The 23,424-nt window shown below is 42.9% G+C and overlaps 1 protein-coding gene across 1 annotated transcript in view; it reads left to right on the top strand.

The window, feature by feature from the left end:
- kif26ba (kinesin family member 26Ba) overlaps positions 1-23,424 on the top strand; it is an 87,507-nt gene that overhangs the window by 58,241 nt on the left and 5,842 nt on the right. Inside the window, 22 exon segments of the mRNA XM_028574472.1 lie at positions 1,396-1,611; positions 2,261-2,354; positions 6,191-6,336; positions 6,561-6,677; positions 7,842-8,028; positions 8,816-9,011; positions 12,245-12,407; positions 13,067-13,405; positions 13,620-13,685; positions 14,573-14,711; positions 14,930-15,179; positions 15,295-15,396; positions 15,651-15,778; positions 16,146-16,325; positions 16,506-16,822; positions 17,191-17,878; positions 18,419-19,044; positions 19,046-19,163; positions 19,197-19,357; positions 20,176-20,335; positions 20,795-20,909; positions 21,035-21,249. Coding sequence (XP_028430273.1) covers positions 1,396-1,611; positions 2,261-2,354; positions 6,191-6,336; positions 6,561-6,677; positions 7,842-8,028; positions 8,816-9,011; positions 12,245-12,407; positions 13,067-13,405; positions 13,620-13,685; positions 14,573-14,711; positions 14,930-15,179; positions 15,295-15,396; positions 15,651-15,778; positions 16,146-16,325; positions 16,506-16,822; positions 17,191-17,878; positions 18,419-19,044; positions 19,046-19,163; positions 19,197-19,357; positions 20,176-20,335; positions 20,795-20,909; positions 21,035-21,249 — 4,723 coding nt within the window.

The following is a 23,424-nucleotide window of genomic DNA, read 5'->3' as shown; positions in this document are numbered from 1 at the left end:
TGAGTGCTCGTGTGCTGCTCATACAGGGGCCGCGTCTGTAGAACTGACGCTTTCATTTCCCACTCAGTCAATAGAATCAGCAGTCACCATGAGATAGCTTTCCGTAGCACGAGAAGTCCAACCATCAGTCGTTAGTGAAACGGAGGGTGCAGCTGACAACTCGTGCTCCATCAACGTCCGTGTTTGGTTGTACATGGAAGGGACAACAGTTTGCCTCATGTGGAGACGGGATGGCATGTTATAACCACAGACAGGGGGTTGTAACGAGGTTCAAGTACATACAGCAAATACTTGAGGACAGGCTCCTCTACGAGTGAATGCGGGAGAATTGAACATGACATGTAAATCCCGATTGCTTCAGTGATTTTTTTGGCCCTATTTGTATGTGTATCCAAAGGCTGGTTAAGCACTGTAGAGAGGAGAAGTTGGACAGTTTTTTTTTTTTTGTCTCTTTCTAGTGATGGCGTCAGATATACGTTAGCATGATGTATTTCCACTCACATACCCAACAACTGCTGAACAACGCCGACACACAGTCCTCGTCTTATCCACCACTCTCTCGCCTGTACTACTGGAACTGACTGGGAAAACAACATTTTCCCAAACTTGCGATCTTAAAGAGTCCGGCGGGTCCTCTAACTCTTGTGGGTCGCCACCACTCGCCATACTCCTCCTTAGTACTGCTATCTCTGAATCACTCACTGGACCGTCGACCTGACAAAAAACTGCATACATAGGTGGAGCTCGGCTACATAGGCTAGCTTCAGAGCTAAGGCGGGGCTACAGATTAGGTGTCCCTAAAGAACCTGCGTATCTAACAGTAGTTCTGCATTACATTAATTAATTTGCATGCGTGTTTTATTTATTTTTATATCGTGTATTCTCTGTGTAAATTCATGCACCGAACCGTGACGCCCGTACCATTTTGGTTCAATACGAATACATGTACCATTCCACCCCTAATATATGGAACTGCAAAGGCATCAACAAGGTTTTAAAAAGTTATTAGCTAGCTACAACTTTTAGCACTCAGTTACTATTACTTACCAATTTGTTTTACACACATAAATACAAATCACATTGAAGAAATATGAAATGCATGTGAGGGGGTGGTAGAAACCTGTAATGGCTTATATTAAAAACCCACCCTGCTTGCCTTTTGATTACAGTAGTCTTTAACTGGTTTCTAAATAATACGAAATAATTTCATTTGGAAGAAAAATGACAAAACCAGTGCTACAGTGAAGGTTGTCTGATTCCTTCGATTGTTTTTCTTGAACTTCTGCATCTGTATTGGGTTTTTGTGAGGTATAACGTTGCAGGTGTCTTTGTCCTATTTTATTATAATGTTGTTCACCAGTATCTGAATATGTGTTTTCTGTGTCTTACCCTCAGGTGAAAGTGATGGTGCGTGTGTGCCCAGTGTCTCAGTCGGACGCAGCAGAGTCCAGTTCCTTCCTTAAAGTGGATCACAGGAAGAAACAAATCACCATCATGGAACCCTCAGCCAATCAGACACCAAGCACTGCCTCCCAGAAAAAGGCAGGAGCCAATCAGGTCCCTCCAAAGATGTTCACCTTTGATGCTGCGTTCCCTCCTGATGCATCACAGGTATGATAAAAGATTGTGAGCTTATAAAACAAAAGACTTGGATGTGATTTAAACAAAACATTTTATGACATTACACTGTGAGACAGTGTTTTATTAAAATAATTACAGATAGATTGACATTATAGTGACTGGATAAGGTGTATTTTTGAACTTTGGAAACCAGGCTATCTGATGTTTCCCCCTGCTTCCAGTCTTAGTGCTAAGCTAACTTCCAAACTATTCCTTTAGCACTGATAGAGTCAATAAAAAATGTAAAAGGAGCTAAACACTGTTTGTATGTATTTGTTTTCCCTAGTTAACCAACTGATACTAATATGTAATAAAAATTGGTATTTTTTGGATTAATTGTAACAGCAATAGGAATAACTCATATCTTGGAATAAAGCACTAAGCTCCCAAGTCGACATAACATGATGCTTTCCCATTCTGCTGACTTAGTGTTAATGCTAAATGCAGGAAGAACGTCACTAATGAGAAACACACCCATCATCTACAGTACTTGTTTTTTAATCTCACTCAAATGTTAACACCCTCTATGGCTACCACAAATATATCCTTTAAACACTGCTCTAACAAACCAAGTGTATCTATAGGTTTAGGTATTTATGCTTTTCTTGACCCTCATCTCTCTGTATCTGCCTGTTGCTAGGCGGAGGTGTGCGCGGGAACGGTTGCCGAGGTGATTCAGTCAGTGGTGAACGGAGCAGATGGCTGTGTCTTTTGCTTTGGACACTCCAAGCTGGGTAACTCTCACACACATGAACGCAGACTACAAAATCAGAGTATGTGTGGCTTGTTGTGAGTCATCTTTAGTGTGTGTCTGACCATCAGTGTGTCTGTCAGTCTTTCATTTGGCTGTCTCTCACTGGCTCTCATCTATCAGAGAGAGAAAGAAGAGGATTAGTGTCTGCTGACGCTGAGAGCATTCTCAGTCTGCTCTGTCTGTGTTTCTGTATTCTTTTCTCTCGTTCTAATCCTTCTGAAGCTGGTTTTTAGAGAAGCTGTCTTAAAAAGGGTCAGGACCCCTTACTGCACACTGCAACATGAACACACATACATGCACTGGCGCACACACACACACACACACACACACACAGATAGCTCAGCCCCTGTTGTGTTTATCCCTGTACATGAAATCAGCATTACCCTTCTTGGCTTGTGATCTTCATACAGAGTTTCTAAGACCCCTTGAACTGCTGGCAGAGGACAAAAGCAGAAAGTTTAAATGCTGCAGTTCAGCAGAGAACCCTTCTGTGTTACAGTTTTTTTCGATTGCTAAACGACAGTGGGCACAACTGGAGTCACATGTGCAAAACTCTAACTACAGTCTGCACAGCAGCAGTTCATGTGGACCAAACTCTAGTTTGTTCTCTACACACTACAACTCTACACACTTATCCCATGACTTTAACCACAACGTGCACAACACTGTAGATTTACAGCACTTTGTTCAAATGCTAACACACTGCTGTCAAAACTGTTAACCACACATTCAAAACAGAATAGATTTCAGTCTGGTGCCTATCAAACACTGCTGATTGCAATTTTAGCTGAAAGCCTAAGTAGGTGTCTTGTTTTAGACTAGTTAGTGAACATATACGGTATTTATACAGAGAAAGCTCAGAAAGCCTTTTTTTGTAAACAAACACCAAATAAGAATGAAACAATTGAGAGAAACAGGTAAAAGAGCAAAGATACCAATATGTCCAGGTAAGATGTCTGAGGTTATCTACACAGCTATAAAAAAAAGTGAAAAACACAAAATCTTTACAATAGTAAAACTGTGTTCTTACTGTTTTTCAGAAAGTAATGGTGGTGAAAGCAATAGAAACACCACATTCATTAGTATTTAGAGATGATGCAGACATCCAATGTGATGAAGAAAACTTGCCACATGATGCTGGAGAGAGACAGGATTAGTCACACTATTCTTTGGTACTGTTACGTTTGTACCTTTTAGTTTTTTTCCCCCAGTAATTCCATAAATTTCTAGAGACAAAATACTTTATTGAAGAAAACTGCTGATTTTCATTCCTTCTTTTTTACCTTATGTAAAAATTGGTATGCTATACAATCTATATTTTTTCCTTAAATAAACTGTTGAGTAGTGTCAAGTCACTCAAATAGTTCAAACTGTAAAGATGAAAAAGTTTGTAATTTCTGTATTGGTGTTTGAAGCTAGTGTTTTTACCCTCAGTGTGTTCTGAGTGACAGTGGGTGTTATCTCAGTGAGGCTTGTGCTGAGTGTTTGGCTGCACTGAGCCTGTTTTGCAGCTGATGTGAACTGTTTAGCACAGGTGACTGTTGGTAGTGCAGACTGTAGTTTGAGTTTTGCACATGTGACTCCAGTTGTGCCCACTGTTGTTTAGCAATCGGAAAAAACTGTAACGGCTGAGCCATTTACTGGAACAAACTGTGATAACGTTCTACGTAAAAACCAAAATGCAAACTCGAATATGTTAATTAAGAGAACTCATTTATATATTGTATTTTAGTAGTTTTGGTAATTTACAACCTGGGTCTTATTTTTGTCATTTTTTATGTCATTACCATCGGTTACAATAACTCAGAGTAATTGCTAAGAATGGGAACATTGCAAAGTCACTACAACAAAGGTTCAAACATGAGCAGTCAGACAATCACAGGTTGTAAAAACAAATTCAGCAGTTTAGTTTAGTTAGTTTTAGTTTTCTCATGTGATACTTCTATACCAAATGTAGCCAATACCCCAACATCACCTCGTAGCCCAGCACTGATCCTGGGGTTTTGGTACACTCTCTAATAATAAAGGCATAACACACACCTGTGATGTCCATAACAAACCCTCATTGCACAGGAAAACCATGAGTGCACACAACTGCGCACTTAAGCATGGTAAGTCTAGGAATGAGAAAGATTGCCAGATATGAAAATAAGACCTATGTCAGGATTTATGTTTCTTTCGGTCAACACATTTTCAAACAAGAATGCTAAAGAATAGGCAGAGAGCAGAACCTGCCCACTTCTTTCTCAAAAAGGCCCATGTATAGGACAGATCAAACAAACAAATGCACATATAATCACCACAGATCTCTCAAGACTCTAACCCGACACGGTGTACACATCAGACAGCTGGTCTAGATCAATGTTTTGCATCTCAGCATGTTTACATGTTTATTATTCAGCTTTCAAATATTGACACATGAAAATGACTGTTGTGATTTATGATGATGATTCATAGTGTATAATATGACTGTGCGAACCAATATGCCTAACATGCCCCTAAAACAGACTTCTTATTGTCAGTGTTTGATTTTGTTAAATGACAGGCATAACAAAATTATCTGGCTTTAATACTGCAAGGGCTTTTATATGATCCATCAAAAACGAGTTTGCTCTTTTAATCAATATTACTGTATATTAATGCTGTGGAGTGGCTCTGACATTGCTGGTTACGGTTTAAACAGAGATCATTCTTTGTTAAATAGCTCACCTAAGGCCATGGATCTTAATGAGGCTGCATTATAACGGCATTACCTTTTTCCTAATTAAAATGGGGATAGTAACACAACGAGCATTTATCTTCGGCCCTGTGGCCCGTGGCTGTAGAAATGGGTAGTCAGATGCAAGTCTATTCGTGTACACACACACACACACACACACACACACACACACAGACAGAGTCGCCTGTAGCATAGAGTCACTATGTTGCAGTGTTATGTTACTGACCACGTCCTGACAGCGTGTGATAGTCAGAACAGAAGGAAACACATATTCACGTAGATGTGTCATTTAAAACTCTACTACTTATTTACAGTCCTGAAAGGCAAAAAGAAAAAGGAGGGTTGTTCGAGTGCTCTGTTTCTATGGTCACGATACTACATAGAGCCATTATGACTGAGGGAGTCATATTAAAGAAATCAACTGGTAAATCAGTTAAATCAAAGTCAATGACCCAGCGTGGCTTTAAACAAGTTTTTGTGGCAAATCATGAAATGCATCTTTGTTTTGACAGTAAGTCTAGATGCTCCAGGAAACACTGAGGGAGAACAATGTAAAATTACAGTGTAGCTGACAACCGCCCCTCCATGCTATCTCTGAACAAAGCTGAACACATTTATCTACCCTGCATCACACCAGTCAGGCTTTTGATGTCCTCTGTTTTTTGCAAATGTTTTTTTGTGTTGGTGTGATTGTTAGGCGTGACATATGGCTTTGTTTAAGTGTGTGTTTGATCTCCTACTCCTGACAGCCAGAGCAGGTGTGACAGTGTGTGTGTGTGGGCTGGAGGTAATCATCATCTTGTGGCTCAAAGGGACCGATCTGGAGGCTCCGGGTGAACATGCATGATCAGGCATTCAAACGCACACAATTCTCACACACACATGCATGCACGCACGCACGCACGCACGCACGCACCCACCCACCCACCCACCCACAGAGCTTTAGAACTTTATTGCCTGTAGCATAGAGTCACTATGTTGCAGTGTTCCGTTATTCATACAAAGCACTTTTTTTTCCCTAGGAGTCTTTTTTGATGATGTTTTTTTTGACATCTTTTTCTGTTCCCCTATTTTATATTGTTGTCTGTCTCTTCCAGGAAAATCCTACACCATGATTGGCCGTGATGACTCTCTCCAGACCCTGGGTATAATCCCCTGTGCCATCTCCTGGTTGTTTAAGCTAATCAATGAGAGGAAGGAGAAAACAGGAGCACGCTTCTCTGTTCGCGTCTCTGCAGTTGAGGTCAGTGTTACTGGCAAGACCTCAATTTGAAACGTTCCTTGAAGAGTTGAACAGATGCCATTACTGATACAAAAGGAGGCTACTAGCAGCCTCTAAGTGGTAGTGGCAGTAGCTGTAGTGCTGCAGTTTTGTATCTGACATCAGTTGCCTATAATAACTAATATTTATAACTATTGTGTTGTGTGTGTGTGTGTGTGTGTGTGTGTGTGTGTGTGTGTGTGTAGGTTTGGGGAAAAGAGGAGAACCTTAAAGACTTGCTGTCTGAAGTATCGACAGGCAGCTTACAGGATGGACAGTCACCTGGAGTCTACCTGTGCGAGGACCCCATCTGTGGCATGCAGGTAAAGACACAAACACACACAGGCACAAACACGTGCACACATTGTGTAGCATTCGTTGATGTAATGTGGCTGCTGTAAATTAAATCCTGCGAGTGTGTGTATGAACAGCCTTGTACCAATATGCTTTACCTTTGTTTCTTTAGCCTCAGGCAGTTCTTTTTTGTTTTAGCTACTGTGTAGCTATGTGTAATGTGCAAGCATGGTTATGCACACACTGAAGCAGCAGGTACAGAATGAGAGCTTTAGTATCAGCTATTAGAGTCCCTTCACTTCCAAAATAAACCAGGCATCTTTTAAAATACCAGGTTCAGAAATAGCTGTTATACTTCAAATAGGGTTAGAGCTTCTGACTGGTTAAGTCAGAATCAAAGAAAAACAGTGTCAAGTGCAAGACTTGACACCACAAACAAAAAAGGATAAATAAGTACGAAGACAAAATTTATTTTTGTCTTTATATAAAAGCTTTTTTTTTAAATTGACTTGGCTGACAGGGACATTTTTGAATTTACTAAAATCAATCTACTTTAATGAGCGTGTTTCAGACAACAAAAGGCTACTTATGACACTTAATCTTATCACCATTATAATTTGTATTGTTCATTTGAAGGTAGTAACTACATAGCAGTCTGGATAGAGTGTATGTAGAAGAGCGCCAAAAATCAACTGAGTGACAGAGGGTGAACTAGTGTGTATATTGCTGCAGTTCTATGTTTATAGGATTATAGAGTCTGATACAAGAACATCTGTGTAATCCTTAACTAATCTGACATAATCTCATCAGTAATGATATCCTGCAGTACCACACACACATTCTCTCACTCACACACACACACACACACACACACACACACACACACACACACACACGCTCTCTCTCTCTCTCTCTCTCTCTCTCTCTCTCTCTCTCTCTCTCTCTGTCTGTCTTACTCACTTCTGCTTCCCTCTATCTCCGTCTCTGATACCTGCAGGCAAAATGCTTTATTTGAATATGCCTGTTAATCCAGTACATGACAAATCCTCATATTACACAATATTAACAGTAATTGGAAACTTCTTGGTAGGTTATCCGAGCCTCGGCTAAGATTAAATGGTACCTTCCCTCTTGTCTGGCTCTTGATTCTTCTTTAAATTTACAATTTTGTTCTCCTCCCACACCTTTTCCAGCTCCAGAACCAGTCTGAACTGCGTGCTCCGACCCCAGAGAAGGCAGCCTGGTTTCTGGATGCAGCCATAGCAGCTCGCCACAGTAGTCAACGCCCCAACACCACCGAAGAAGAACACAGAAACTCACACATGCTGTTTACATTACACATATACCAGTATCGAATGGAAAAGACAGGCAAAGGAGGGAGTAAGTACTGTTTGTTCTAATAATTATTAACATTAATACTTAACAACCTCCATCTGTTAATCATATTAGAATAAAAGCAGCCACAAATATGCAGTTTACTATTGAAATATTGCGAGTGTACACAACAATTATAGACAGATCAATGTATTTACCTGTAGTCACTATGGATAAATAAGGAGTTTAAGCATCAGAATTCTTGGCAGAGTTGTACACATACACAGACTGCATGATTCTTATATAGATGTTTTGTTAGATTAATTCACAGTCATATCACACATGCACTCATGTCTACATCAATAAAAAATGCAGGAGTAGAGCTTCTTTGTGTGTTTGACCAAGAGAGACTATGACAAATCAAAATATCACTGATAATAACAATTTCAGTGCTCGTAATTACTTTTCGTATTCAACGCATGCATATGTGAGAGAATAAGGCAGAAATGTTTGTGTACTGTGTGTGTGTGTGTGTGTGTGTGTGTGTGTGTGTGTGTGTGTGTGTGCGTGCATGTGTGTGTGTACTCCCTATACTCCTGAAAAAAAATACTACCACAGAAATTTAATTTGTTTGTTTATGATATAGTTCAGTTGTTTATCATCTACTCTCACAAATCACTTCTCTTTATTGAGCACCTTTTAAAAGATTATCAGGATTTTAATTGGGAAAAATTGAACCTGCAGAATGGTCACTACATAAATGAAAGACTGAAAGAATTTTTGCTTGACTTTGATTTGTACTCCAGCATCCTCTGTCTTTCCTGTCTTTTAAAATATTTTCTCACTTTGCTAGTGTCAGGGGGTCGCAGTCGCCTCCACCTGCTAGACCTGGGTAGCTGTGATGTCAAAGTACTTGGAGGAGGAGGAGCAGCAGGGGGCAAAAGCAAGGAGAACTCTTCGCCAAGTTCGGCCCCTCTGTGCCTTTCCCTATCTGCCCTCGGCAACGTGATCCTGGCCCTGGTCAACGGGAGCAAGCACATCCCATACAAGTAAGCTGATGTTTGCAAGTGTGTGTGAGGAGAGTAGAAGAGGAGAGCAGTAAGGAAATGAGCTAAGATGCTTTCAATGAAGTAAGGAGAAGAAATTGAGGTATAAACAAAGAAGACGATCCAAGAGGCCTAGTTAACAATTTCAGAGAAAAAGCAGTAAAGGGTGAAATGAGGAGGAAAGCAGGATGTTTTGGAGCTGGAGGAGAGGAAGAGAGAGAAGCTGATGAGAGATTTCAAGTTGAGACTTATTGTTATAAACAACAGCTGCTGTTACATATTCATCATATTCATTTTGTTGGTTAACTGACTGGCAATGAGAGCAAAGGAGAGATAGAGGAGAGAGCTGTAAATGTCCTCATTTTACCTTTTACCTCCATTTAATTCCTCTTTTCTTCCCTCCTTCCTCCTTCCTCTTCCACAGTCCTAAAGCGCTTTGTAGCCCTGTGCTTCCTGCTGGTTTTTTTTAATCACCAACTTTTGCATTTACATTGCAAAACAACCTGCCACCTAACACTGAAGCTGCAAGCAAAGCTGTGCAGAGTCTGGTTTGGCACTGTTGACTCAGACTGTTGTCGGATTGTCAGGGGATTTGGTCTGGTTAAGCAACGTATGCCGTGTTACTGCCACTTCTCTAGAACCAAGGATCAACATAACGGTCACCACGGAATCACAAATGACTGAACAAGGCTATGGAGCACAAGCTAACATGGATGTCAGTGGAGACGGGTGGAGTGTGTCACTGCAGGGGAACACTCAGCAGGATATATAAGACTAGCCATTAATAAAAATATTTCTCTGTAGGTGTTTTTGAGCAGCTGGTAGCCATTAGCTGAATTAACTTCTTCCTTGGAATATAAGAGAAAGATGGGTCAGTGTCGTCATACAGTACAATAATTTTAAAGGAGATAGCATTTGGAGAAACCGAGGTACAAACAAAACAAGACCAGAGTCTACAGCAATGCTAGCAACTCTGTGTGGCTTGACTTTAAGTAAGCACAGTGGTGCTTTGAGCTAAATGCTAAAAATGCTTACATCAGCATTCAAACATGGTAGCAATGACTGTTAAGTAGGTAAGCAGATAATAAGAAAATAATATTTATATTGTTAATTATCCAATTTATGCATGTTAGCATTCTAAAGTTATCGAATTAGCTCTATATAGAAAGTACTGAGGCTGATGGGAATTTTGCAGGTATTTGGTCTTAAAGCAAACTATTCAACAATATGAAATTTTCACTTCCTCACTTCCATCGTTATTAAGATTCATCCTGCGGGGAACATGAATGTTCAAAATGTAGGCTAGCAAAATTTGTGCGAAATCATCTTGTAGAGAGAAGATATTTCACTGATAGTTGAGATATTTCAGTCTGGACCAAAGAGATGGACCGACCAACTGAAACTGAAAGAGTTCTGCTCCATTAACTTCATCACAGTGTCTCTCAGTGCTTCATTACTTTTGGGATAGGGTCCCATCCTGTTCTTATAATCCCACTCTTGTTCCAGTACTGTTGCTAGGTAACTGGTGCCAGCTGATCAGTAGACATTGTCATGTGTTTGTAGCTTTCCAGTTCAAGAAAAAAGGGCAGACAGTTCTCGGTTACCACAAAATCAAAGCTTTGGCCCTTGCCCAGACATGAACCCAAGCATCTCAATGTGGCAGACAGACAACGTTTCAGCCACAACATGCTCATGCAGATTTAAAGGCTCTTCTCACATTCCTAACCTATCTCATCAGGGACTCTCTACAGCTCCCTGTCCAAAATCAGACCACTTCCATCTGGCTTGCTGTATTTCTCTGTCTGACAAAGTCCCCCTTCCGTCTGCAGCTCCCTAAATTTTACCATTGAAACCCATCTCCTATGCTGTCTGGAATCTCTTTGTCATGCAAGCAACTCCAGGGACACAGTCAGTTGCTCTACTACACTCCAATATCCCAACTAATCATTGCAATTCTTAATATTAGCAACATAAGCATAGACATTTCAGCGAACACGAGTAAAGTTTAGATTGTCTTAATGTATTAGCTCAGTCATACACAAGTAAAAGTCTGTGAGTGAACAACCTGGTTCTTCAAGCGGGCTCCTTAATATTAGCTTCTTGTAGCAGTGATCTCGGAATGTAGATGATGCTTTCATTATAGGCAAGTTTTAATCATAGAGAGCATCATGTTACAAAAAAGATAGTAATAAATCTAGCACAAGCTGGGAGGTAAGATCTAATCCAACGTCCCCAGCACTTGAATTAACATGCAAATGAATACTTCATGAGTCGTGAATTTACCTACATTAATCTCAGGGAGAGATATAGAGATAGAGATAAATCGAGGGAGAGAGAAGAGGGTTTACTGAAGCCTGAGGCAGCAAACCGAGAAAGAAGAAAAGAGAGGAGAGGAGTAGAGCATCGACGAGAAAGATGAGGTCAAGATCGGAGTGTATACATACTTGTGTGTGTGTGTGTATGTGTGTGCATGTGAATGCACACATACGTGTGTGAGACATGCCTGTAGGCTGTGTTTTTAGAAAAGGGGGACAGCAGCGTGAGGCATTGGGCCACAAAGGAGCTTTACTCACTGTCGGCCTGCAGGCCTCAGCACACACGCACGCGCGCACACACACACACACACACACACACACACACACACACACACACACACACACACACACACACACACACACACACACACACACACACACACACACACACACACACACACACACACACACACACACACACACACACACACACACACACACGGCTATGAATGATTGCAGTAGCCCACCCAGGAGAAAGTCTTTTCTTAAACACACAGCCTACTTTTACTCCCCCATCTGCGAGCATAATCTCTCTCTTGGAGATAGATCATCTCCCAATATTAGACTACATAATATCCAGAGTGCTTCTTTTAAGACTGTGTTAGCTTTAGCCTGGAATAGAAACCTTGGAAACCTTTAATGTCTTTAAGCTGCATTAATCAGTTAACATAATCAATAATAACTATTGACTTTTCCTTTTAAATATTGTAGCTTCAGTTACAGCAAATGAATGTGTTAGCCTAGTGTTTTTGTCATCGGAGTAGACTGTAACCGAGACAAGCTATTAATAATTATTTGTCAAATGTCAGCCATGCGTGGGGGTCGGTTGGAAAATCGACCAGTTTTGTCACAACTTTGAGTGACTGTGTGCATTTCCAACGTGTCTTTAGTGCTCACATCTCGGTGTATGTGTGTTACTAGGGACAGCAAGCTGACCATGTTGCTAAGGGAGTCGCTAGGCAACATGAACTGCCGGACCACCATGATTGCTCACATCTCTGCCTCACCCAGAGATTTCTCAGAAACCCTTTCCACCATCCAGATTGCTTCCCGCGTCCTCCGCATGAAAAAGAAGAAAACTAAAGTCACAGTGGTGAGTTTTGATGAAACCTCAATGCTTCATTCAAATTGGGATCCCATGAAACTAAAACTTTAGATACATTGAGTTCAAGTCACTGGTTAAGATGCTTTAACAGATGGACACGTAACTGTTGTTAATTAGTGTCCATGTCAGTCTTAACAATGAAACATGCATCCTGCTCATAATCTTGACATCGCTCTTGATATCGCACCACATAATGTTTTATTTCTGGAGTTCTTGTGCTTTATTTCTTCTTCGCTCCTCTCCCTTTTCATCACATGAACCACGTGTGCTGCTGACACCTTCTCTCACCTTTCACTTCTCATGCTCACTTATTTCAAACTGAAAAAGGTGTGATGGCTTCAGAGCTCGAAAAATAAAAAGTAAAAAACTGAAGTCAGTAGATACCTTAAAGTGCCAGTCTGTGATAGAAATAGGAATAATTGAATTCAATTAAAGTTACTTGGCTAAGGTTAATGTCCAGGATCTGTATGGACGTCATCCTTTTCTCGCTCTCCTCCATCTTTCCCGTCTCTGTAGTGTAAACTGTCAATTAAAGGCAAAAAAATAAATAATAATTCACACTCTGCAAATCTAAAAAGGGAATTTTCTCTCTCACCACCTACTCTGCCTCCTCCTTGTCTGTCTCTATCCCTCCTCAGCAATACACGTCCAGCTCCTCTGGAGGAGAGAGCTCCTGCGAGGAGGGTCGCATGCGTCGTCCGACCCATCTGCGACCTTTCCATCACCGCGGTGACACTGACTCTGACCTTCCGTTGCTGCGACTGTCCAGTGACCCTGACGAATATTCGAGCAGCGAGCAGTCATGTGACACGGTCATCTATGTGGGCCCGAACGGGGCGGCGGTGTCAGATAGAGAGCTGACGGACAATGAGGGACCACCAGAATTTGTGCCAATTATTCCCACTTTGCTTCGAGGTAAAACTTCAGAGCAGCATCAAACACAAAGTCAAAGTCAGGCAGCTGGAGCCCAGAACAAGGTAATTTAAATATATTTACATTTAGAGTTTAAGACAAGCAGCAGGGATCAGAAGAATGTTTGTTGTATTGAAACTTACGTCTCTGTGATTTCTGCTGGAACAGGTGCAGTCTCAGCCAGAGGACCAGCCCAGTGGCCCCTCTCAACCCCTGCCTCAGCCCTGTCAGTCACTGCTTGGGCAGCCATTGGCCCCTGTCCCAGAGGAAGGAGCCGAGTGCCTGAAGTGCAACACCTTCGCTGAGCTGCAGGAGAGACTGGACTGCATTGACGGCAGCGAGGAGGTGAGGAGAGTTTTCTGTCGTCTTTGTTATTGTTTTTAAAAGTAAATAACAACTTAATATACCAGTGAAGCGAAAGACATGCTGTGCACCTCATGTCCCTTAAATTGCATCCGCGACTCCTCCACTTGCCTCCCTTCCTTGCGTCTTAGTCCCTCCCACCAAAGACGCACAGGAGAGATGCGAGGAAATCATGCAAGGAGAGAGGCAACAAGCAAATGTGTTTTAGAGAGATGAAGCGTCACATGAATACGTCAGCTGTTTGGGCGGAGTTAGCAACTCCTTCAGCTGCACGGCTTCTGGAAAGGCTGTTCGGGTGTATCCTCGACTATAGCTCCTCTATGATCCGTCCTCGATGATCCCTCCTCGGTTCTCGGGGCAGAAATAAGAGCTTTGAGACGGCCTTCACCGAAGAGGGACAGAACAACTTCGAGGAGCTGTTAAATAAGCGACATGAGATGCAGCTAGGGTGTACTGAAAGTTTGACAGGTTGTTTGACAAGTTGAACACTTTATTCTAATGGAAAAATTGTTTTAGTTTGTATGGCTCAACCTTTTGCTTGCTGTCACAGCTTGTGTTTATGGTGTCAATCTTTCGTCCCTTTCGATAAACAGATGCTTTCAATTGTGTTACAAAATAACACAGTTGAAAAGGCATTATCTTATTATTTTGAAAATATTTGTTTCAGGACCCGTTTTTTTATGTTGATAGCAGATCAAGTGATCTTGTTCATTCTCATCCACCACCACTGAAGTTCTAATGGATAACAGTGTGTTCTAATTTTGAAATAAAGAAGACAGAAATAGAGAGCATTTCCTTTTTCAACAATCAAATCAAATGAAGAAGGGAGCATTTCTCCTTTTCATCCATCACTCTGTACCTTTGTTCAGGTGGCAAAGTTCCCCTTTGAAGAGATTCCAGCGAGCAAACAAGGCGCCAAACAAGAGCCATGTCCGCCTTCAGCTGTCCCAACCTCAGCTCCCTCTGCTCCTGGCTCTGCTGATGTGTTGGATACAGAAATCAAAACAGGTTAATTCATTACACAATCCTTTATATAAATGTTGTAATCCAGAGACTTACTTTTAGGACCTGAATCGTTTGTGACCAAGAACTGGCTTTGAAAGCTTCCGTAAACTAGTGTGACAATTGTAGTTCGACAATTCAGCATAAAGTCAAGGCCTATTTTAGTTCAGGGTTTGAAAAACATTGTTTTGTCCAACATCCCGCGGGCTCCGCATGTACTGTAGGAGGTGCAGTGCAGTTATCCTCCTCAGCAGCAGTAGCAGCAGCAGCAGCAGCAGCCAGGAGAAGGACCAATGACCAGCAGCTGCAGGACATCAAGGAGGTGGTGGAGGAGGCAGAGCTGGCCCGGACCATGATCCACAGTCTGGCACAGACTTCTGGTTCCCCAATAGTTACTAGTACCAGAAGTGTTACAGGAAGCAGCAGCATCACCTCGAACCCCCTGCACAGGGCTAAGAGCTCCCTGCATGACAGGTGAGGACAGGTGGAGTTTATGTATAATTATTTTTTTTGCAGATGTTGCTATTAGCCTTTGGAAAGTATTTGACTTTAATTGTCGAGATGTCTCCTGTATTGTCTCTCTCAACAGCCGCGAGAGTCTGAATGTGGGCAGTAACACTGAGGGGAAGGCACGGCCGTTAGGATCACCGCGCCTCGGCATTGCCAGCCTGACCAAAACCTCAGACTACAGGTAAAGTACACATATACAGTATGTGTGGGCACTCATTTTGACTGTGGACTTCAGTTTGAATGAAAACGATGTTTGAAAGATGTCTAAAGAACCTCACAACAATAATTTCTTGCTGTTGTTTCTATTATTACTAAATTAAACCGTAAGCAGCAACAATGCAGTTGTATGTGGGCTAATAAACAGTCTAAATGTGTAAGAAGACAGTAGTACCAAAGACCGGCTCCATAATGTTGGATCCTTCTATCCCTCCTCAGGCCTCCGTCCTCCCCGTCCCAGCGGTGTAAAGTGTACACCCAGAAGGGCGTGATGCCGGCAACGCCCCCTCTGTCCTCACACACTCTGGCTCAAGATGGCCAGACCACGGATACTTTGACTTCAGACAGTATGCATCTTCCTATATGTTTATACTTTGGATATGCTTTAGAGTACTGTGAGCACTATTGGAACTGCTTAAGTCTTAATGATGTATATGAATTAATGATGTTATTGGGTGTCCATAAATGCATCTAAATCTTGCACGTAATGCTGTTGCTGTTTTATGCCAACACCTTTATGAGGCGATAATACAGTCTACATAAATGTCTTAAGGCATATAAAATATAGTCACATACTTAGCCTGAGCACAACACAGTTTATCAGTTAAATAACCAGGCTTTCCAAATGTGCATTGGCATTGTGTGAAGCCAATTTCCTTGTATTTTGCAAGTGGAAAACAAAATGAATTACAATGTGTGTTTTTGATTCTGCAGACAGTTTGGCGGCAGACAGCGGCCGATCCTCCACAGACTCCCTGCTGTCCAGGACTTCTCCGGTGGGCATGAGCCCACAAGTCCGAGAGCCAACTCAGTCTCTGTCTGCCAGCCTGGGATCAGCTGAGACACTGTGCGACGATGACGTCCCACCAATACCCCTGGACACGCACAGGGATGGTCAGTTGCAGTAAAACATTGCTATTTTTACACAAGGAGAGGGGGGTGAGATGAAAAAATAAGTCATATGAGTCATATGCAAAAACAGAGGAAGAATCATGTCGACAAATATGAACAGCTAGGAAATGAACAACGTTTCCACAAATGTGGTAACTTGGTTCTCATGCTCTCCACTTGCAGCCTCAGGGCCGGTAGGATCTGTAGGAAGAGTTGGATCTCTCTCACTTGGGGAGGATGAACTAGTCTACGCTGTGGCTTCTGGAGGCGAGGAGGACCTTGATGTGACAGCTCTAATGGACACCCAGGGCCTGACCTGTCGTCCAACGAGCATCATAAGCTTTAAAAGCGACTGTTGCTCCATCACTGCCTTTGCCTTGGGCTCTCAATCCGTCTGCGTCATCAGCGGTACTGCTGAGGATGGAGCTGTGGAGGATTATCACATGGCTGAAGGTTCTGCAACAACCTCAGGGGTTACAGATGTTGTTGCCATGGCAGAGGTTAGTGTGACTGACTTCGCTTTGCACAGCAACTAAGCAACTAATTTGGCATGTGGATATGTGTCCTAAACTAGAGCTAATGTTCACACATATGGATTTGATATGATTTCAACCATAAGAACCAAATACTGAACAATACCCACCAAAGGCCACAGAGTAGGGCTGTGGTGCCAATGATGAGACATTCTGTCTCATCATTGGCATTGTCTAATTGGCTGATGGATGCAATAAATCCATTATGGGGGTCTATAAACCTATCAATCTCCAGGCAATCAAATGTATATAAAACTTTTTTTTTTTATAAAACATAAATCATAATTTTTTGGATTTGAAGATGCCATACCAAATTGAATTGTGTCCTGTTGTAGGTGGCCATGGCCAAGCTGCGGATAGAAGGTGAAGCCTTAGCCACAGTGTCTAACTGTGGTTCACCCATCTCCTCCTGGATGAGTGATCTGAGCGTGGGCAGTGAAGCTGACCAGTCTCTCCACAGCTTCAGTCAGTCCCGCAGCCAGCAAGGGGAGGCCCTGGCTGAACTTGAACCCAACCACAGCCTTTCGTTCGGAGTGGAGGGGCTGGGTGGTTATGAAAGCTGTGGCAGCCCAAGAAGAGGGAGTCTGGAAGGACAGGTGGTGCTGTCAGAAAACGGGAGTGATAAGGCAACTCCAAACAAAGACAGGCTGAGGAAAATGCCTCCATCCATGGCTAAAACTAACATCCAAATACTCAAAGGACCTAGTAACCTCTCTCCCTTCAAGACCACCATCAGTGTGCACCCATGTGTGACTGTCAAACCCATGGTTATACAGGAACCAACCATTCTCTCTTCACCTACCAAGACCAGCTTAATGAAAGACCCAGGCAAATTTAACGTACCACTTTTAGCTTCTATCTCCAGTGAGATGAGATTTGAAGACCCCTGGTTGAAGCGTGGCATGGAGGAGGAAAGGTCAAGGGAGCTTGTATGTGAAGTGAAGCCAGAGAAGAGGGACATAGAGCATTCAAATAGTCAGGCTGGAGCCGGAACCGGAGACCACAGGAGCTTCTGCAAGGATGGTAAGCAGGGCCGGACTGGGATAATAGTTCAGGTCCAGAATCAAACGTCAGGCAAGGCCAATCTCCACATATTCACAACAGACCACATATACTGTAACCGCTTTGTAACATTTCTTTTAGTTTTATTATTACACACAAATACTGCCTAAAAAAACGCCAATTGTCTGTCAGTTTCAAGAGTTAGTCAACTATAGTTCCATAATTAAGGCTACAAGAATGAATAGTGTTTGTTTTGCTCCTGGCAGTTCCTCAGAGCTCACTGGACTTCTGTTGATTATCATGAAGCTCTGGTAGCTCAAAGTAAGTGGAGATATTTCCACCAGACAGAGTATACAGGTATTGTTCTTCATTATTTCAAAACATAGACACACCTTGGGAAGGGTAGTTGTTAGCTGAAACTTCAGGCCAATCAGCTGGCCAGTGGCCAGTCCGGGTCTGATGGAAAGAAACGGTGAAATGTGATGAAGGAATGAAAAAGATTTACAGGATTCTTAACATGAAGTTGATGTTCCCTCTTAACAGCTATTCTTCCATCACCAGGTGGGGATCATGGCAGCTCTAGTTCAGGTGGTGAGGTTGTGTCGTCTCCAGATTCCTTTAAAAGAGTGGTGGATGGCTGTGAGATGGTCGCTGTTGTTGCCCATGGAGAATGTCTGACTAGTATCTACAGCCCAGATATCCACCGTACTGCCAGTCTTCCCCGCGGCTGGCATCGTCTCAACCGCCACGACGGCTTGGACAATGGAATCGAGTACCGTAATCTTGGCGTCACCAGTTCAACTCCCTGCAGTCCCCACGCCACACTTGACTGTAGAGGATCTGGAAAACAGGGCTTTTTCTCCCACAAGAAGGGGGGAATCCCACCTCTGCCACCGGTACGTAAGTCAAGCCTCGACCAGCGGAACAGGGCAGCCAGCCCTCTGCACCAACCCAGCCATGGAGTCTCATTACTGGGCAGCTCAGTAGATGATGCAGGGCTCACCAGACAACGAGGCTCCAGCATAGACAGCAGCAGACTTTTCAGCGCCAAGCTGGAACAGCTTGCAAACAGAACCAACTCTCTGGGTCGGGCCCACAGCTCCCACAGTGGTTCACACCACTATGACTGCTTCTCTCTGGAGAGAGGGGGGAGCCTGAGAGGGGGGGGGGAGGAGGAGGAGGAGGAGGAGGAGGAGGGTGAGGGGGGACAGCACCATGCCTCGTACTGGGCGCAGCCTCACCCGTGCTGGACCAGTATCTTCTCCTACTGGAAACACTGGCAGCTTCACTTTCAGTGCCAGTCCTGGTCCAAGCAGCACTCCACAGTCACCAGCCAAAGCCAGCGGCCAGTCAAAGATCTCAGCGGTCAGTAAGCTGCTGATGACCAGCAGTCCTAAGGCCAGGAGTCTGTCTGCATCCAGCACCAAGACTCTCAGCTTCTCCACCAAGTCTTTAAGCCAAGCTTCCAGCCGCAGCTCCAGCCTTCCTCCTAATGGAAAGGTAGGATGGAATATTTCTTTGCTGTAAATAAACACAATTTTAACACCTGTAAACTACATGACTCTAGCCTCGTGAGACTGTCCTGATCTCGCGAGCTCCAGTTTTCCACTCGCAGATCAGTCTGGCATCTTGAGGCAGAGAAAATTTGGAGCCGTTAGCCAAACGACCGGGCCAATCAGCGTTGGTTTTGAGGTGGGTTAGGTGGTGATAGACCGATGGTTTATCCAATCAGCTAACCAGTATTATCAGCCAGCGGTAGCCCTAATTCTGTTAGCCGCTCGCTAATGCTTTTTTTCTTTTGGATCCTTCTTTTGGAATATGGTCCGGGAACCTGAAATGGTTCCTTTTATTCCTAAATTCTCGTTACACAAATGGCAAATCTCCTTTACCGACATGTTGCTTGCATGCTGAGCTTACGAGCTATACTTTGCCTGCAGCAGCAGGGGCGGGCTTGTGGTTGTATTTTCATACGCTTCGTGGATCTGATTGGTTGATTTGGCCCGTCTATTACCAACATAGGTGATAGACAGTGACAGATAGTTCATCCAATCAAATAACCAGTATTCCGCCCCTTCCCAAAAGTTCTCCAACGGAAAGTTCCCAGATGGATATGCCGAGCAAATGCGAAGCAATCCATCTGGCGGAGTCAGGTTAACACGACTCTGCTCATCAGACAAAAACTACATGAACCACCCAGTTCAAACTCAAATGCTCAATGCAAGTAATTAAAGCGGTCATGGCCTCCATTTTTTCTTCCATCCACCTAAGCCATTTATCTGTTTCCTCAGCCCCAGAGCTCAGTCCAGAGCCCTCTGCAGCAGCAGGGACCTTCCCCAGGATCCTGGTCTACCCAGTCTTTGAGCCGCAGTCGAGGGGGAAGCCTGGCTGCCAAGCTGCCTCTCCGGGCTGTCAACGGTCGAATCTCGGAGCTCCTCCAGGGAAGTGCAGGCTCTCGTTCCAGGAGTCATTCCCAGGGAGGTGGCTCAGATCCAGCAGAGGAAAGAGGAGTTGGAGGGGCAAGGTTAGTCCGTTTTGCATTTCAAGCATTTATTAGGACATCTCAAACAAAGAAAATTACACCAGGCGTGAGATTACTTTATATAAATTGAGTTAATTACATGATGTAATGATGCGCATGTTTCTAGGCCTTAGGCACCATTCATGTGTAATGTAAGAATATCATCAATATATATAAAAAAAAACAGAGCTGGCATAACAATTTCCTGATGGTCTAAGGTGCAAGCTGCTAAATCTGCAGTTTAACTTCAACCAGGGACGCAATTCCCTCTGCTCTCTGCAGTCAACAATTAACTAAAAAAAACAACTTTAAAACAAATTCCAAAACTAATCTGTGTATGGGTTCTGCTTTTTTATCCTACTTTCATGTTCTCAGTGGAGGGGCACCTGGAGCAGGAAGTGGTGGTGGTGGTGGTGGAGGTGGCCTGGGAGAGGAGAAGGCAGCAGTGGTCCAAACGCTGCCCTCCCCTTACAGCAAGATCACAGCTCCCAGAAAACCACATCGCTGCAGCAGCGGCCATGCTAGTGACAACAGGTAGAATCCTAAGTTCATTGAGAAATGTCAAAATTTAAATTACTCACAAAATACTTTTGGTGCTGCTTAAAACATTTTATTTTATGATTTCACCTTCAACTGTGTTCTCTTTCTGCATCTAACAGCAGTGTACTGAGTGGCGAGCTCCCCCCGGCCATGGGGAAGACAGCCTTGTTTTACCACAGTGGAGGCAGCAGCGGCTATGAGAGCATGCTGAGAGACAGCAGCGAGAACACAGGAAGCACCTCCTCCGCTCAGGACTCTCTCAGTGAGCACAGCTCAGCCACCACCTCCTCCAGACGGAGCTCCAAGAGCAGCAAGAAGAGCAGGAGCAACACAGGTCACAAATAAACCTTTAAACCTATTTTCTTCATGTTGCTTTAATGACGTTTTCACTTAATTGGATTGTGGAATATCATGAAGGCTGAAAGAAATGCATGTACAAATTTGAGGGGGGTCGGCTTACTCTTGTTCACAGGGGGGTAAATTCATAATTTGCCATAATCTGTAGAGCTACAGCACCCCTTAATTTAGATATGACAAAGCTATGAGTGTGATCTAAATAACACATGCAAGTCATTAACCTACAAACACCCCGTGAAGGCACAAACTCCACAAAATCAAATGAGAACTGCACTCATGGTTAGTTATTCATGAAATAATGAATGAACTTCTCAATAACCTAAACTATTCTTATATTATCTATAGAGATGAAAGATTTGACAAAATGTGATTAGAAGACTGCTAAAGCAAAAAAAACAGAAGAAGAATAATAGAAATTTAAAAAAAGGAAGATAGAACTGATAGAATTAACAAGAAAGAACTCTATGGAGGAGAATCCATTGGTACAGTACAATGGTAAGAGAAAGCAATGAACAGGTCAGGGAAAAGTGAAGGAAGCTGTGGCTGCAAAAGGAGGTTGCAGGTAGGAAAGGTGACCCTGACCACCCATCTGTGAAATGGTAAGGGGAATGTGCTGGTGTGAGCTGTAATGAATATATATTCACCAGAACAGCACAGAGAGAGGCTGCTAATGCGCCAGCCAAATTACACTCTACTGGTTAACCATGAGGATGGATATGTGCATAAAATCAAATTGGAGAGAGGCAGCCCTTCCTGGTGTGTCTCTGATTATTATTTTAAATTGGAGTAATATTTCCATCCATGTGTGTAGGATGCAGCCTCACCTCCTGCCACACAGCATAAAGTCTGGATTTACCCTCATTTTCCTTTTAACCACTGATTCTGCGCTTCAAAAGAACATTGACTGTCAAACTGTCACGGGAACACAGAAAGGATTATTCTGTTTGTTGCACATGTTCAAGATGAATACAACAATTCTGTCCCAATTTAGGCAGATAGAATATAAATAGTAAAAATGGACAGATGCGCCACAGACTAAAGCAACATGTGAAGAGGTTAGTGCGACCAAAATTTAATCACATTTCCAGCTGAGTCTCCCTTCGTGCTTGATTTCCATTAGATTAGATTCACTAACTCTTCCATGTCTCTACCTTTCCTCATCTTTTTTTCATCTGTTCCTCTCCCACATTCGTCCAACTCTCTCCCCCTGCAGACCCTCATTCTTTCTGTCCTCTTATATTCCGCTTTCTACTACATAATGAAATACTAATGTCTCTGACCTTTCTGTGGCACACTGAAACCAAAAGACAGCTGCGACCTCATTAAAATCACCACTTTCTCTCCCTTCTCTCTCTCTCACACACACACACCTTATCCCTCAGTTCCTGGTGAATCTGATAACTCTCGTTCCTACGTGGCTGGCAATTTCTATGCAAAGCATGTGTGCATGTATGAGTATGTGTGTTCATTCTAGCGTAGTGGGCAGATTAGAGAAGTGTCCTGATGGTCTTATCTGTGAGCTTCATTAACAGAGACAAAACTTTTTATCTCACTTCACACTCCATTATGTGTTTTCAGTTCCCTTTCTGCTTGTTCAATCACTCAATACTTTTCTTTTATACTTTCCCTTCTCCCTCCCTCCAGTGATTGATCCATATCCCTCTCTTTCCTCTACCAACTATGATTTCTTTCCTCAGCTTATAATATTCTGCTTTTATATCCATGTCCCATCTTCCTATTTTCCCCTGTAAGAAACTTATTCTGAGGCAAAGCAAATGGTAAAGAGTGAACAAGTAAGGGGATCCCTGTAGAGCGCAAAGACACTTATGTTGTACGGTCTGTGTCTACTGTGTGGCTGCGTATTGATGCATTAACTGTGCAGCTGAAAACATGTTTTATCTTGTTTACCTTTTCATCCTGAATGGTCCTATGTAACTACTAAGCCCACCAATACATATTTATTGTGTTAAATTAAAGGTATATGTTGACATTTTGCAAAATACGCTTTCTTGCGGAGAGTTAAATGAGAGGATCAATACCACTCTCATATCTATCTGTTCAATATAAGGCTCCCGCCAGCAACCGTTAGCTTAGCACAAAGACTGGAAACAGCTAGCCTGGCTCTATCCAAATCTGCCTATTAGCACCTCTA

The sequence above is a fragment of the Perca flavescens genome, chromosome 1, assembly GCF_004354835.1.
Source record: "Perca flavescens isolate YP-PL-M2 chromosome 1, PFLA_1.0, whole genome shotgun sequence".
Classification (NCBI taxonomy): domain Eukaryota; kingdom Metazoa; phylum Chordata; class Actinopteri; order Perciformes; family Percidae; genus Perca; species Perca flavescens.
This window is presented reverse-complemented; position numbering and strand designations above follow the sequence as displayed.